The following is a 13,017-nucleotide window of genomic DNA, read 5'->3' as shown; positions in this document are numbered from 1 at the left end:
CGGAAGAGGTTAAAAAAATTGTTATTTCAACTTTTTCATTGCTTACTAATACTTAGTGTACAACAAACTTCTGCCTCTGATTTCAAGTGTGTGCAAAAATACATACTGTAACAACATGCAGCAGATGGCACTGAATATTCTGGATGCAGACAAAAATGAGTCAGAGACAATGTGGGGGCATTAGCTTCAGTGCTCTACAGAACAATTGCTGGTTGCCTTTAGCTGGTAAGCCTTTTATTTGACAAGAGAGAGGCATCTTAGAGTCTCATTTCACTACTGCTTTCTACATATGGTCCAGAAAGAGCAGATTGGAAGCTCTGCTGCTTTTCAGTTCCTTTGACATGTATTGTTGCACTGGGCAACAGATGCTGCTTTTAAAGCAGTATGTTTCTCAGCAAGTCTATGTCCACAACGAGCTACAGTAAAGTTTCATTACATCTTTCTTTACTATTCTGCTGTTGATTTCTGACACCTTCAGAAAGTACCAGGACTTTCTGAAAGCTGTCTTCTCTTCAGTACTCAAATAACGTTTATTCTATACTAACAGGGTTGGCCTGTGGGGAAGAAGGTTGGCAGAGCAAAAGTCTCCAAAGACATAAAGGCACTTGTGGTTCGGTGCCTGGAAAGTATTCTGCCTGCCTTTCCCTGTACAGCAACATGCTGGGCTGTGGCAAGAGGGAAAGCACTGCAGCTTAGCACTGAAGGAATCCAGATTGATTCTCAAGACCAGGTGGCTGTGGGCAAGGTTGTCTTTGCAGGAGACTTCTATGTGGAGGAAGAACACCTGAATTTCAAATAATAAAGGGGGCCTGAGGAAGAAATGGCACCAAGAATGCACCCTTTAAAGATTTTCAGATCAGCTTGACAGTAAAGCCCTGCTGGAGGTCTGCAGAGAGCCATGGCTGGCTTTGCTACACTTGCTGCTGGGAAGAAGGGAAAGGAATACAGCATGACAGTTTTGCACTGGAGGCTGAACTACACCACAGAAGTGACAGAGCAAGTGTGTGTGTGTGTGTGTAATACAAGGGAGAATAGTAGGGCATCCCAAATTATTTGGGAATACTGAAAACTAGGACAATATAAACACTTTGTGGCTGAGAAAGCATGGGAAGAGACTACAGAGCTCAAGCCTATAAGGCCTGAAGAAACAGTGTCCTCCCCTGCCTGCTGGGCTGACTTTGCTGCTCAGGTAGGGTACTCCATTGACCACATGGAAAACATTAAGTTTACACTGCTTTTCTGGGTTACGCCTTAAGAAATTATATTATATCAACATTATAATGCAGAAAAGACATAGTACCTGTTTCTGTAAACAAGAAAAATCACTTTAAACAAAGTATAGTCTTTGAAAAGAATATTCACATGTATTTCTTAAAGAAATGGTAAAAAACTTGAAGCCCTGTTGACACTGGAACCTTTTTCAGGTACTAATTTAGGGCAATTTTTTTACCTATGTCTGTACAGCATTTGATTATTAACCACTTGACCAAATTTTCTTCAAGAAACAGAAACTGTATGTAATAAAAGCATGAGCTCATATTACCGTGCTTTGTCCTCCTTCCCCAACGCAATAGACACGCACGCGATAGGAACAGCCAGGATTCAGTCGGTCACACACATGTTCCCTGGCAGCTCCGCTGTATATTGTGTCCCATTTGTTCCCTGAAAGGTGAAGTGAGGTGAAGGTGAAGGAATAAGTGTGCAATGAACCAAGGTGTAATTTGCCACACTGCAGTGCCAGCTGCAGTAGGTTTCCTAGCTTCACCGAGTGAGCGTGTGCCTGATTTATTGCAATTCATTTAAGGTTTGCTTTGAGTTTCCTGGAAAAAGATCTAATCACTTCACAAAGATAGTTAAATTTCTGTAGATCTGCTGAAGTGAAATATCTGCCTTATTCGGCATTCATATTAACTAGGAGAGAATTTACTTCTAATGAAGTAGTTATTACTGGGCCAGCAAGCTCCCTCAAATATCATAACCAAGTACAAAACAAAGATACAAAAGCAAAAATTTTCAAGGAAAGAAGCTTTAATTCCAGCATTAATTTTGCAGACTGTAACTATGGTTTACAGTTGATAAAGGTTGTTCTTGTATTCCTGAATGACCCAGCACCATTTGAAATACTGATTTCATTCTTTGCTGTTCAGCCAGATACTTGTATCAGAAACTCTTTAGCATTCTCTCTTTTTAATAGAGTAAGTGGGGAATTTGGGGAAACTTAGTTAAACCTCCAACAGCTCAATACATCATAGAATTCAGAGGACTGAGTATGAAATGTAATGCACAGCTCACTAAATCTGCATGGAAGGCTCAGGTAAATAATTCAATGTGGACATACAATGGAGTAAGGAAAGCAATAGACCAAGTATCAAAAGAATTACAGCTGAGACCCCAGACAGGGCTGCCATGAAAATCTGGGGACAGGGCACTGTCTTCATCTGACACAGCACTGGAAAAGTAAAAACTTCTGATCTCAAAGTAATTGTCTTTCTGAATGGAATAAAGTTATGTAAGAGACCTTGATTTTTAAAAAATTGAGCTGGATAGCTATATGCCCAGTTTAGAAATACTGATCATTTCCCTTCTGTATGAAAAGACAGAAAAGGAAACAGCAGAAACAGTTACCTCATCTGCATCTCTTTTCCACTTTGGTGGTGGAGCACTAGTTTTTCTTTCACCTGTAACGCATCCAACAAAGCTACACGGCCCCGTCTCCCTGCCCTAAAATGTCTGAAATGTTGCCACTTCATTCCCAAACAAGAATACAATTAATTAATAGGTTAAACACGGAGCGTCTCTTTTGACAGAGTCTTGTGGCATCTTCTTTCTAAGCCAGAGAAAAAGAACCTCTTGTATACAAGCATCAACATCCCTATTTCTTTAGTGGCAGCCCCTTGCAATAACTCTCCCTATCATAATACACATGTATACTCTTCCCACAGGCACACATTTGCAGATAAAAGAACACTGCTGAATGCCAACATATGCTCCTGATACCTACCATTTGTACCTTCAGACATCTCCACAACATAGTTATTTATTGCTGCTCCTCCATTGTCTTTTGGTGGATCTATGAAAAAAAGCAACATACCAGCTAAGTGAGGTAAATTCAATGGTTTTGTAGCTTTTGGGGAGAATTTACAAAAGGCAAAACCAACAGTTGACTGGAGATGAGTGCTTTTATAGATGGACAGCATCCTAGCACGCCATAGCATCCTAGTCCATGACGGCTGCAAGTCACTCAAATTCTCCACTATGTGAAACTGCCAGCTCACAACCCTACTGTGTAGTCTACAGATGAAAGGAACAAGGGAATCAGGCACCTGGGAGACGCCACAGAAAACCTTTCAGTTAGTCTGAAGTGCTGTGGAAGGTTGTCTGATTATAAATTCAGGCACATAGACCCTAATGGTCCTGTAATTTGGACTGCAGATAGGAAAAGGTTATCATACTGATTTGTATACAAGAATATTTCAAAATGATTTAAGGACAGCATTTCAGAAACCTAAATATTTTAGGAGAAAACAGAAGTCAGGTGTTCTACACTGAAAACTTAATCTCTTAAATTTTTAATACATCACTAGAAGTTGTCCACTATCCACCCTGCTACAATAGTCATGTACAAGACATGAACCTACAGATCTATCTTTGACATATAATCCTAATATTCTCTCAGAGCTGACTTAGAGAACAGAAGAATTAAAATAATGGGAACAACAAACGTTTTGGACAAATACAAAGACAGCATGATACATCAACACAGAAGGGTATTGCTGCCATATCATTACATTATGGATGTGCTGGGTGAAATGGTGTTGGCTCTTAGGAGAGCATTACATGTCATATCACACCTAATAAAGAACATGAGACTACTTATATAGGGCACAGCACTTTTTTGGTTGGAAGGTAACAAAGTTACTCCAAATGAAAAATAAAATTATTGGTAATTAAAAAAACCAAAGAAAGCATTATTGTTAAAAAAATGACTATTAAAGGTCTTCTAAATAAACAGAGGTTTTAGACAGTTTATGATTCACAAAGTAGGTACATCTAATAACTTCACATATTATTTATGATCCATAAAAGATCAAGTCTCAGGCCCTGATGTAGCAAGGCACTCTGTGGAAGACTGGATTTGCTGAGTACTACTTATACTCTACAAGTACCTTTCCTATTATTCATGCAGAAGTATTTAACACACTATTAAATAGAAGTAGGTAAGAAGTTTAAATACCCGTGACAATGAAGAAAACCATAGAATCATAGAATCTTAGGGGCTGGAAGGGACCTCGAGAGATCATCTAGTCCAAGCCCCCTGCCAGAGCAGGGTCACCTAGAGTACATCACACAGGAACTCATCCAGGTGGGTTTTGAATGTCTCCAGTGAGGGAGACTCCACAACCTCCCTGGGCAGTCTGTTCCAGTGCTCTGTCACTCTTACAGTAAAAAAATTTTTTCGGATATTCACCTTGAACTTCCTATGCTCCAATTTACACCCATTACTCCTTGTCCTATCACTGGTCATCACTGAGAAAAGCCTAACTCCGTCCCCCTGACACTCACCCCTTACATATTTGTAAACATTGATGAGGTCACCCCTCAGTCTCCTTTTCTCCAAGCTAAAGAGACCCAGCTCCCTCAGCCTTTCCTCATAAGGGAGATGTTCCACTCCCTTAATCATCTTTGTAGCTCTAACCTTTAACTAAACCTTTAACTGTTTTGTTTTCTACTAAGCACTGTTTCACCTTTTCCAATTTCACAGCATAAGGGAAAAATACCTGAGCCTAAGGAAAAGTTTCTCAAGACCCCTAGTGAATAAAAATCTTTATCTATCAAAATGAAAAACTTCAGAGACAGTTTGAACTTGGATCTTCAATTTTGTGGCATCTACTTTTTGTGCCAGAGAAACAGAACTTCTTAGTACACAAATTAACACTACTGGTATTCTACTTGTTCTAGTTCCCTGCAATAACACTCCCTATTACAATTTGTATATTAATTTATTTTCACTATTATGCTGACACCAGAAGTATTTTGAATCAGTATTTTTCCTCTTAGTTCCATGAAAATGGATCTTAATGAAGTATTTTGAATCAGTATTTTTCCTCTTAGTTCCATGAAAATGGATCTTAATGGCTCAATTAACTGAAGTGTTACTGAAGTAAAATCTTGCCTCCTGTACAAAAATATATATATATAAAAAAAAAATATATGTGTGTGTGTGTGTATATATATATATAAATTACATAGGACATATTCTAAACAGAGCTGGACAACAATCTTACCCCAGGTTATTTTAAAACTCTGTGCATGAATTTTTCCTTTCACTACGGGTTTTGTAGGTACTCCAGGCTTGTCTGGACATGTAATGTATTCTACCGTCTCACTTGGACTGCTTTTCCCTTCTGAGTTATAGGCAATGACCTGTAAACATACAAAAAATATAAACAGAACAAATGCACTGGCTAGTGGTAAGCTATTCACTGTTACTAGTAACATCAAAAACATTTATATGCTTAGACAGATAGCTACATAACAAATGATCAAAAGAACTAAAGCTATTATATACCTTTATTTGACATTATCATTAGTCCCATAGTTAGACAACCACTACACTGAAATTAAAAAATTCTGCAAATTACCAGGAAAAAAAACCTTAAAAACCCTCTTACTAATTGTGAGGCTGCAAAATAAATAGAAATAACTCTAAGGAAGTCACAAATCAAAAAACATCCATGTCCCCCAAATTTCAAATGTTGATGTTTGAAGTCAGGCTTCTACTTAGGACAATTAGGAATTGGCTGACTATAGAAAGTAATCAGGACATGTAAATCTCTGTGACACTAATGGAATCTGTGGTGCTCAATATAGCACATGGCACTTTATTTCAAGTTAAGGATCTGAAAACTTGTTTTAAAATAGTCTAAGACACTCAGAAATTAGACAGGTCTAGAAACCACTCTTTTTAACTTGAGGTGCACAATTCATTGACAACAAAATATGACACATAAGGAACAACTTTATAAAAGCATGGAAATGAAAGATGATGAAAAAGACAATACAGCAAAGAGGCTGCTTTGAAACTTTCACTGAAGGAAAGTAGAAGAATTAAAGTTTTAATTGCAATTCCTTTCCCACTGAGATAAAAACATTTTTGTGTAATTAAGTAAAGAGCAAATAGCGATGCTTTACTAGCAACAAAAAAACCTGAGTAATTGAGATGAATTAAGTAACACTCTATTGTTACAACAGTACCTTATTTTAAGGAAATACATTCAGAGATAAAGAAGTGTTTATATGTGTAAGTTTTATTAACATCAGCAATGGTGATAGAAACTCTTCAGTCCCAGGGGAAATCATGGCAGAGGTTGTCATGGAAGTTATTTACAGGCACACGAAGGACAAGAAGCTGATTATATTTACCAAGGGTAAATCATGCTTGACCAACCTGAGTGCCTTCTATGATGAAACAACTTGCTGAATAGATGAGGGGAGAGCTGTGGACATTATCTACCCTGATTTCAGTTTGACATGGTCTCCCACAAAATTCATGTAGACAAGCTGGTAAGATACAGACAGGACAGATGGACCACAAAATGGGTGTGGAAAACCTAACAGAAGGCCAGGCTCAAAGGGTAGTGGTTAATGGTTCAAAGGCCAATTGGCAGCTGCTCATGAATGGATTTCCTCAGCCATCAATACAATGTCAGACACTATTCAATAACTCTGTAACCGATCTGGATGACAGGAGTGAATGCAGCCTCCTCAGGTTTGCAAGTGACACCAAACTAGGAGCAGACAGAGATATGCTGGACGGAAGAGCCACCATACAGACAGACTTTGTCAGGCTGGAGGATTGTGTCATCAAGAACTGTCCAAGTTTTGACACAGGTACATGTAAAGTCTTGCACCTGGGATGGAATAATCCAAGCAGCAGTACACTCTTGGGTCTGAATGGCTAGAAAGCTCTTTTTTTTTTTCTTTTTTTTTTTTCTTTTTTTCAGCTCTGCTGAGAAGAACCTTGGGATCCTGTTGGGAGGGAAGCTGTATGAATCAGTAAAGCATCCTGGCAGCACCAAAGGCAAATTGGTTCGTGAGCTGCATTAGCAAGAATGTAGCTAGCAAATCAAGGGACGTGATTACACCACTTTTTCAGCACTTTTGATGCTATGCCTGGAATACTGTGCCCAGTTTTGGCCCTCCCAGTTTGAGAGAGACACTAGCAAACTGGAGAGTCTAGAAGAGGGCCAATGTGATGATTAGAGAGCTGGAGAGGGAAGACGGGAAGAGAGCAGAATCGAAATGACAGCAGTGATGTTAGTATAGATTAAGAAAAGGAAATGTGAGCTAACATGTCTCTCAGATACTAAGTCTCCTGATACAGTTTATAAGATTAACAATCATCTGGTTGTCTTTGTGGCCTTACAAATGAAGTTAAACAGGCACAGTCAGCATTTACGTATTATAATGAGGTTTCCAATGGTTATAAAGCTTCTTTCAAAAGCCTTAAGGAATATTACTACTAATTAAGTCTTTCCCCTGTATAATAAAAATTAAATACCTGATTAACACAATATTTGTTTTGCCTTTATGCCCTCTGAATGAGTGAACAGACTTCTGTTTACTGTTTTGTTAAGAAAAGTAGAGGATAAATGTTGATTTTTAAAAAAATTTTAATGGGAAACCTAGGATGTTCAAGTTACCTATGTATTTACTAGAAATGTGTATGATTAACATGTAGGATTACTTTAAAAGGAAGACTATGATCAAGACCTGCAAAAGCTAGTTTCAAGGTAATTAGGTGCTCTTTAGTTTAAGTTCACGTGTGGCCATCACAGTTCTAGCTTGGTATAGTCCTTGGAGTACATGATATATTTTAAATTTAAATACTAAATTATTAAAAAAACCCCAAGTACTGTAGGATTAATACCTATCATTACCTTTACTGTTTGAGAAAGTAATATTCAGAAGTGCAAAATATCTGCTATCATTTGAAAAGAAGTACTTACATGTTTTAGTGTTAATTCCAACCTGCCAACCAACCCCTTAAACTGCTATCTTTCATATTGTAAAGTGATGCTGTTCTTCAGTAGTTTCCAATTCTTCCTTATGAAAGGTGCTCCAGGTGTATGCAAGACAACACTTATTGACATTTTTTCCCTTGTAGACAGAAATTAATTATTCTGACTCTGCTTCATACTGGGGGACATGTGTTTAGCAAGCAACTGTACAAGGGTGACTGAGAACACAGAACAGCACAGGTTGCAAGGGACCTGCAAGATCATCTGGTCCAACTTTTCAGGGAAAAGGGAGCCTAGATGAGACTATCTAGCACCCTGTTCACTTATGTCTTGAAAGCATCCAGTGATGGGAACTGCACCATATGCCTGGGGAGCTTGTTCCAGTGATTGATTTCTTTCTTATACCGAGATGAAACCTCTCCCAGTGTAACTTGCACTTATTGCCTCATGTCCTCTCCATGTGGCTTCTTGTGAAGAGAAGCCCTCCTCTTTGTAGCAGTCCTTTAAGTACTGTAAAACTGTGATGAGGTACCCCTGAGCCTTTTCTTCTTCAGGGAGAAAATACCTTGTTCCTTTAGTCTTTCCTTATAGGGCAGGTTCTCTCCCCTGTGATCATCTTCATGGCCCTCCTTTGGACCCCACCCACTCTATTTTTTTTTTAATTGTTGGAATCAGAACTGCACACAGTACTCCAGGTGTGGCCTGACCAGAACTGAATACAAAGGGATGACCACATCTCTTATCTTTGCTAGTAATACCCCTGCAGATGCAGCCCAGGATACAACTTGCCTTTGTTGCTGCAGTGCTGCATTGTTCATAGTCAGTTTGTCCACCAGGGCCCTCAGGACCCTTTCAGATAGGCTGCTCCTAGCCTATACTGGGCTCCTTGGTTATTCTGATCAAGGTTTAAACTTCATATTACTCTTGCTGGCTCGTCTAGGTCTCTCTATAAGATTGCTCTCTCTTCTGACGTGTCCATTTCATCATTCAGTTTGCTGTCACCAGCAAACTTGGTGAGAGTTGTCTAGATCATTTGTGAAGATGAACAGCATTGAGGCCTCATATCAATCCCTAGGGGATGCTACCTATGACAGGCTGCCAACCTGACTAAAAAACATGGATCACCACCCTCCAAGTGTGACCTATTGCCAGTTGTCTACTCATCTCATGAACCACCCATCCAGTCTGTGTCTTGCCAGTTTCTCCAGAAGACTGTAGGAAACAGTGTTGAAGGCTTTATTGAAGTCAGGTAAACAACAACCACTGCTCTCCCCAGGCCAACTAAAACTGTTACTTTGCTGTAAGAAGGAGATCAGATTAGTCAGGCATAATTTGCCTTCGTAAACCTATGTTGGCTTTTTCCAATTGGTTGTTTCATTTGCCTTGTCATAGTTTCAGAGAGGACTTCTTGCATTACTTTCCTGGGGACTGATGTAAGACTAAGGGGCCTGCAGTTCCCTAGGTTCTCTTTTGAGCCCTTCTCGCAGAAGGGTGTGACGTTTGCCCTCTTCCAGTTATCAGGGATATCCTCCCATCAGTTTTCAAATATTACAGAAAGTAGCCTTGCAAAAATGTCAGCCACTTCTCATAACATCCTGGAGTGGCTTCTGTCCTGGCCCATAGATTGATGTGAGTTGAGCCCCTGAAAGAGGCCACAGCCCAGCCCTTCCTACACATGTGCTGTCATAGCTACTAAATCCTATGATCTGGGGTCCAGTTATGCTGGTAAAGACAGAAGCACAGAAGGTATTGAGACCCTCTGCCTTACTGGCATTATTAGCAACTTCTTTCCCTGCCCTGTTTAGCAACGGGCTACATACCACTCCCCTGTGCTTCTGCTTACTGCTCACATATCTGAAGAACCCTTTCTTGTTCTTGACATCTTTGGAGAATTTCAGTTCAAGCTGATCCTCAGCCTTCCTGACTGCATCTCTGCTTGTCCTAGCAAGGTTCTTGTAGTCCTTGATGGCTATTTGGCAAATTCTTTTTTGCTTTTAACCACATCCAAAAGCTCACTGTTAATCCATTGTTAAGACAGACTTCATCCTGAGCTAACAAGTTCAACCCTTAAGACTTAGGAGAATGCACTGAGCGCCACAGTAATATGAATGATTTACTAATTTGGATCAAGAAATATGTTTTCTTGATCAAAGCTGCTCCTTACCCCAGCACTTTCAGATGTGTCTGGAGTCTATCATGCAGAGATACTGATCCCTGCTGCAGAGATGATTAATGCAGTAGGTGTTCAGCCAATAGTTTTAAGATACTGAAATTTTAAGAAACTGACATCAAATTTGGCTTTCCTTATAAAAAGCCCTCCTCACTTAGGAGTCAATCTCAAGCTACTCCGCTGCAAAAAAACCCACCCCAATATATGGAAAAAATCTTACCCTAAATTTGTATTTTGTACTACGCCTCAAATTCTTCACCGTGTGGTTAAGATCATCACCATCATATTTTGGCTTGAAACCATATCCCTGTAGAATTAAACAGGATTACTTGAAAAATTGTATTTGCAGACCAGACCATGTAACACACTTCATATAAATAACTTACTGTTTCTGACCACAATTGTTATGCCCCTCTTACAAAGTACAAGAGGCATCTTCATCGTGTAAACACAGGATATTTTTTAGAGGGGAAAATTAATTAACTATTCTCACATCAGAAGAGGATAAAAGAACAGTAAAGAAAAACATATGCAGTGTCAACAGAAATGATACCTAATACTTTCAAAGGTGGAACAGGACTAATTTTAAACTAAAGGTTGTTAGGCTGAAATGACACTGAGAGGGGCCACATTTCATGATGCAATTACTTTGATCCAGCTCTTATAAGGTTTAGCAACACTAATAACGATTAATGACACAATAAAAAGGAGAAAGCTATGTGGCTCGGTCACAGCAATGACAAGTCATTAGCTTAATTTCAGAAAATACAGTTCCTTGTAGAATATTCTAGCAAAAGCAATCATTGTTATACTTCGTACAATAATGTATCAAACACACACATTATATTATCTTTTCATATTGAGAATAAGTATTCTAAACTTACTGAGTTCTCATCCTCCATCTCTAATATATACGAGATTCCTTCATCAGATGGTGTTCCTGAGGGTTTTGTCCACTGTAGGGATAGCCAAGTAACTCCAGCATTAATCAGCAAAGGACCTGCTGGTGTGGTTGGGGCAGTGCCTGAGGTATGATACAGGACTTCTTCACTAAAACCACTGTTTAAAACAGACAGTATGTAAACTAACTAGACACAATAATTAATATCTACACAAACATAATTCTTACTAAACACAGCTCCTACAGTTTCTTGGACATGTGCACAACTGGAAACTGCACGCTGGTACATGCAGGCAACTGAACTTGCCCATTAGTCTGTCAGTAACAAAATATCTGAACAAGGTTAACATGTTCATAACTCAAAAAATCCTTTGTATGATATAATTACAGTGTTTTACTTTTTCATATTAAGTCCTTATTCTAAACCAATAATGTACTGCATGCGAGAATGTACTAATAACACAGTGTCTTTCTTATTCAAAATGAAAACATGAAGACATATAAGTATATATGGAAAGATCTAAAAAAACTGTTGCTTCCCAGGCAGCAACCATGTCCCTCGAGTATACTCTGAAGTACTTGTTTCCCTAGTGATTATGAATAGAATAATAGCCTCATTCAATATTAAGTTACTTTAAGAGTTGCCAATATGGAAGTTGTATTGCAGAGCAAACGAAACAGAGTGCACACCAGCAAATCTCCTAACACAACTGCTAACCTTATCTGATGATGCCTAGATATGCCTTGAAGTGACAATACATGTAAACTCCATAGAAAGACCTATTGTGAATCAGAGGGGTGCAAAAAGTACTACACTTGCACAAATGGTCTGACATGTATCCAACTAGACTCTAAAAACCACCCACCTCTTGTCAGCTGGCATTTATTTAGAGACTTGCTGCTTTTACAACAGATCTAAAGAAACACCTACAGGATTAAGAGCTACCCCAGTTTTTTAATGGTATGAAACTAATGTAAAAGATGTAATTTCAATCGAAAAGCTAGGCATTACCCCAATGAACATCAGGAAGCCCTGAAAAATTCTCAGCATGGCTAAACAACAGTGCCAGTTAAAGATCTCATGTGTCAGAACCTGACTTTCCTGAAAAATCTCAGCATCATACCTCAACTTCCTCTCTTACCCCACCTTACGCTACAATAACACACACGTTGTAAATTTCATTCTGCTCTAAAGTCTTTTTGGCATTAAAAAAAAAAAGAAAAACCCTGACCTTACAGACAACACCTTATCAAGGGTGTCGACAGCACCCAAAGCAGACAATCATTGTAGGTCCCTTCCAAATGAATTATTCTATATTCTATTTCATTCCAGTTTTACAAGAGACTTGATTCTTTACATGCCATTGTATATCTTTCCTAAGCAAGCACACACATGCATGTATATGCAGTCCATATTTATGTATATAATAGTAGTATTTACCTCATTCCCATGTCATTTTTGGCTGCTAGTCTAAAGGTGTAGCCCATTGCTGGTGATAGCTTAGTAATCCTATACTGCTTCTGTTGGCCATAATAACACTGGCAAAACTCTCCATTTCCTTTTCCCTAAAAAGGAATTAAATTAACCACATTATTCACCCTATTATATATGTGTCCATCAATTAAAGTAACACACAAATGTGAAGTAAACTCATTCTTTGAAATGAAACATAACTCAAGAATCACCCATATAGTGAGGTAGAAAGGTATATATTTAGTAGGTAGTAGTATATATATAACTTTGTATATATATTTAATTATACTTTTTGCATTTTTCCTTCCTTTCCATTTCTGAGCTCCATAGGATGGCAAGAAAAAGCCACAAAGCTGCAGCTCAGTCATCTCAGGGTAGCAGCCCAGGTAGGAACTGCTAGATGCTTGTAAGGGCACAGCAGATCCACACTCTTTGTACAAAAGAAAGAGTG

At 38.8% G+C, this 13,017-nt stretch overlaps 1 protein-coding gene across 1 annotated transcript in view; it reads right to left on the bottom strand.

Annotated features, from left to right (window-relative positions):
* The window catches only part of FNDC3A (fibronectin type III domain containing 3A), a 95,199-nt gene that overhangs the window by 13,909 nt on the left and 68,273 nt on the right, over positions 1-13,017 (bottom strand). Inside the window, exons 11-16 of the mRNA XM_009999068.1 lie at positions 12,534-12,658; positions 11,076-11,250; positions 10,412-10,498; positions 5,286-5,424; positions 3,002-3,070; positions 1,544-1,662 (exon numbers count right to left, since the gene is read on the bottom strand). Coding sequence (XP_009997370.1) covers positions 1,544-1,662; positions 3,002-3,070; positions 5,286-5,424; positions 10,412-10,498; positions 11,076-11,250; positions 12,534-12,658 — 714 coding nt within the window. The remainder of the gene's footprint in view (positions 1-1,543; positions 1,663-3,001; positions 3,071-5,285; positions 5,425-10,411; positions 10,499-11,075; positions 11,251-12,533; positions 12,659-13,017) is intronic.

The sequence above is a fragment of the Chaetura pelagica genome, unplaced genomic scaffold (assembly GCF_000747805.2).
Source record: "Chaetura pelagica isolate M959 unplaced genomic scaffold, ChaPel_1.0 scaffold226, whole genome shotgun sequence".
Lineage (NCBI taxonomy): Eukaryota > Metazoa > Chordata > Aves > Apodiformes > Apodidae > Chaetura > Chaetura pelagica.
This window is presented reverse-complemented; position numbering and strand designations above follow the sequence as displayed.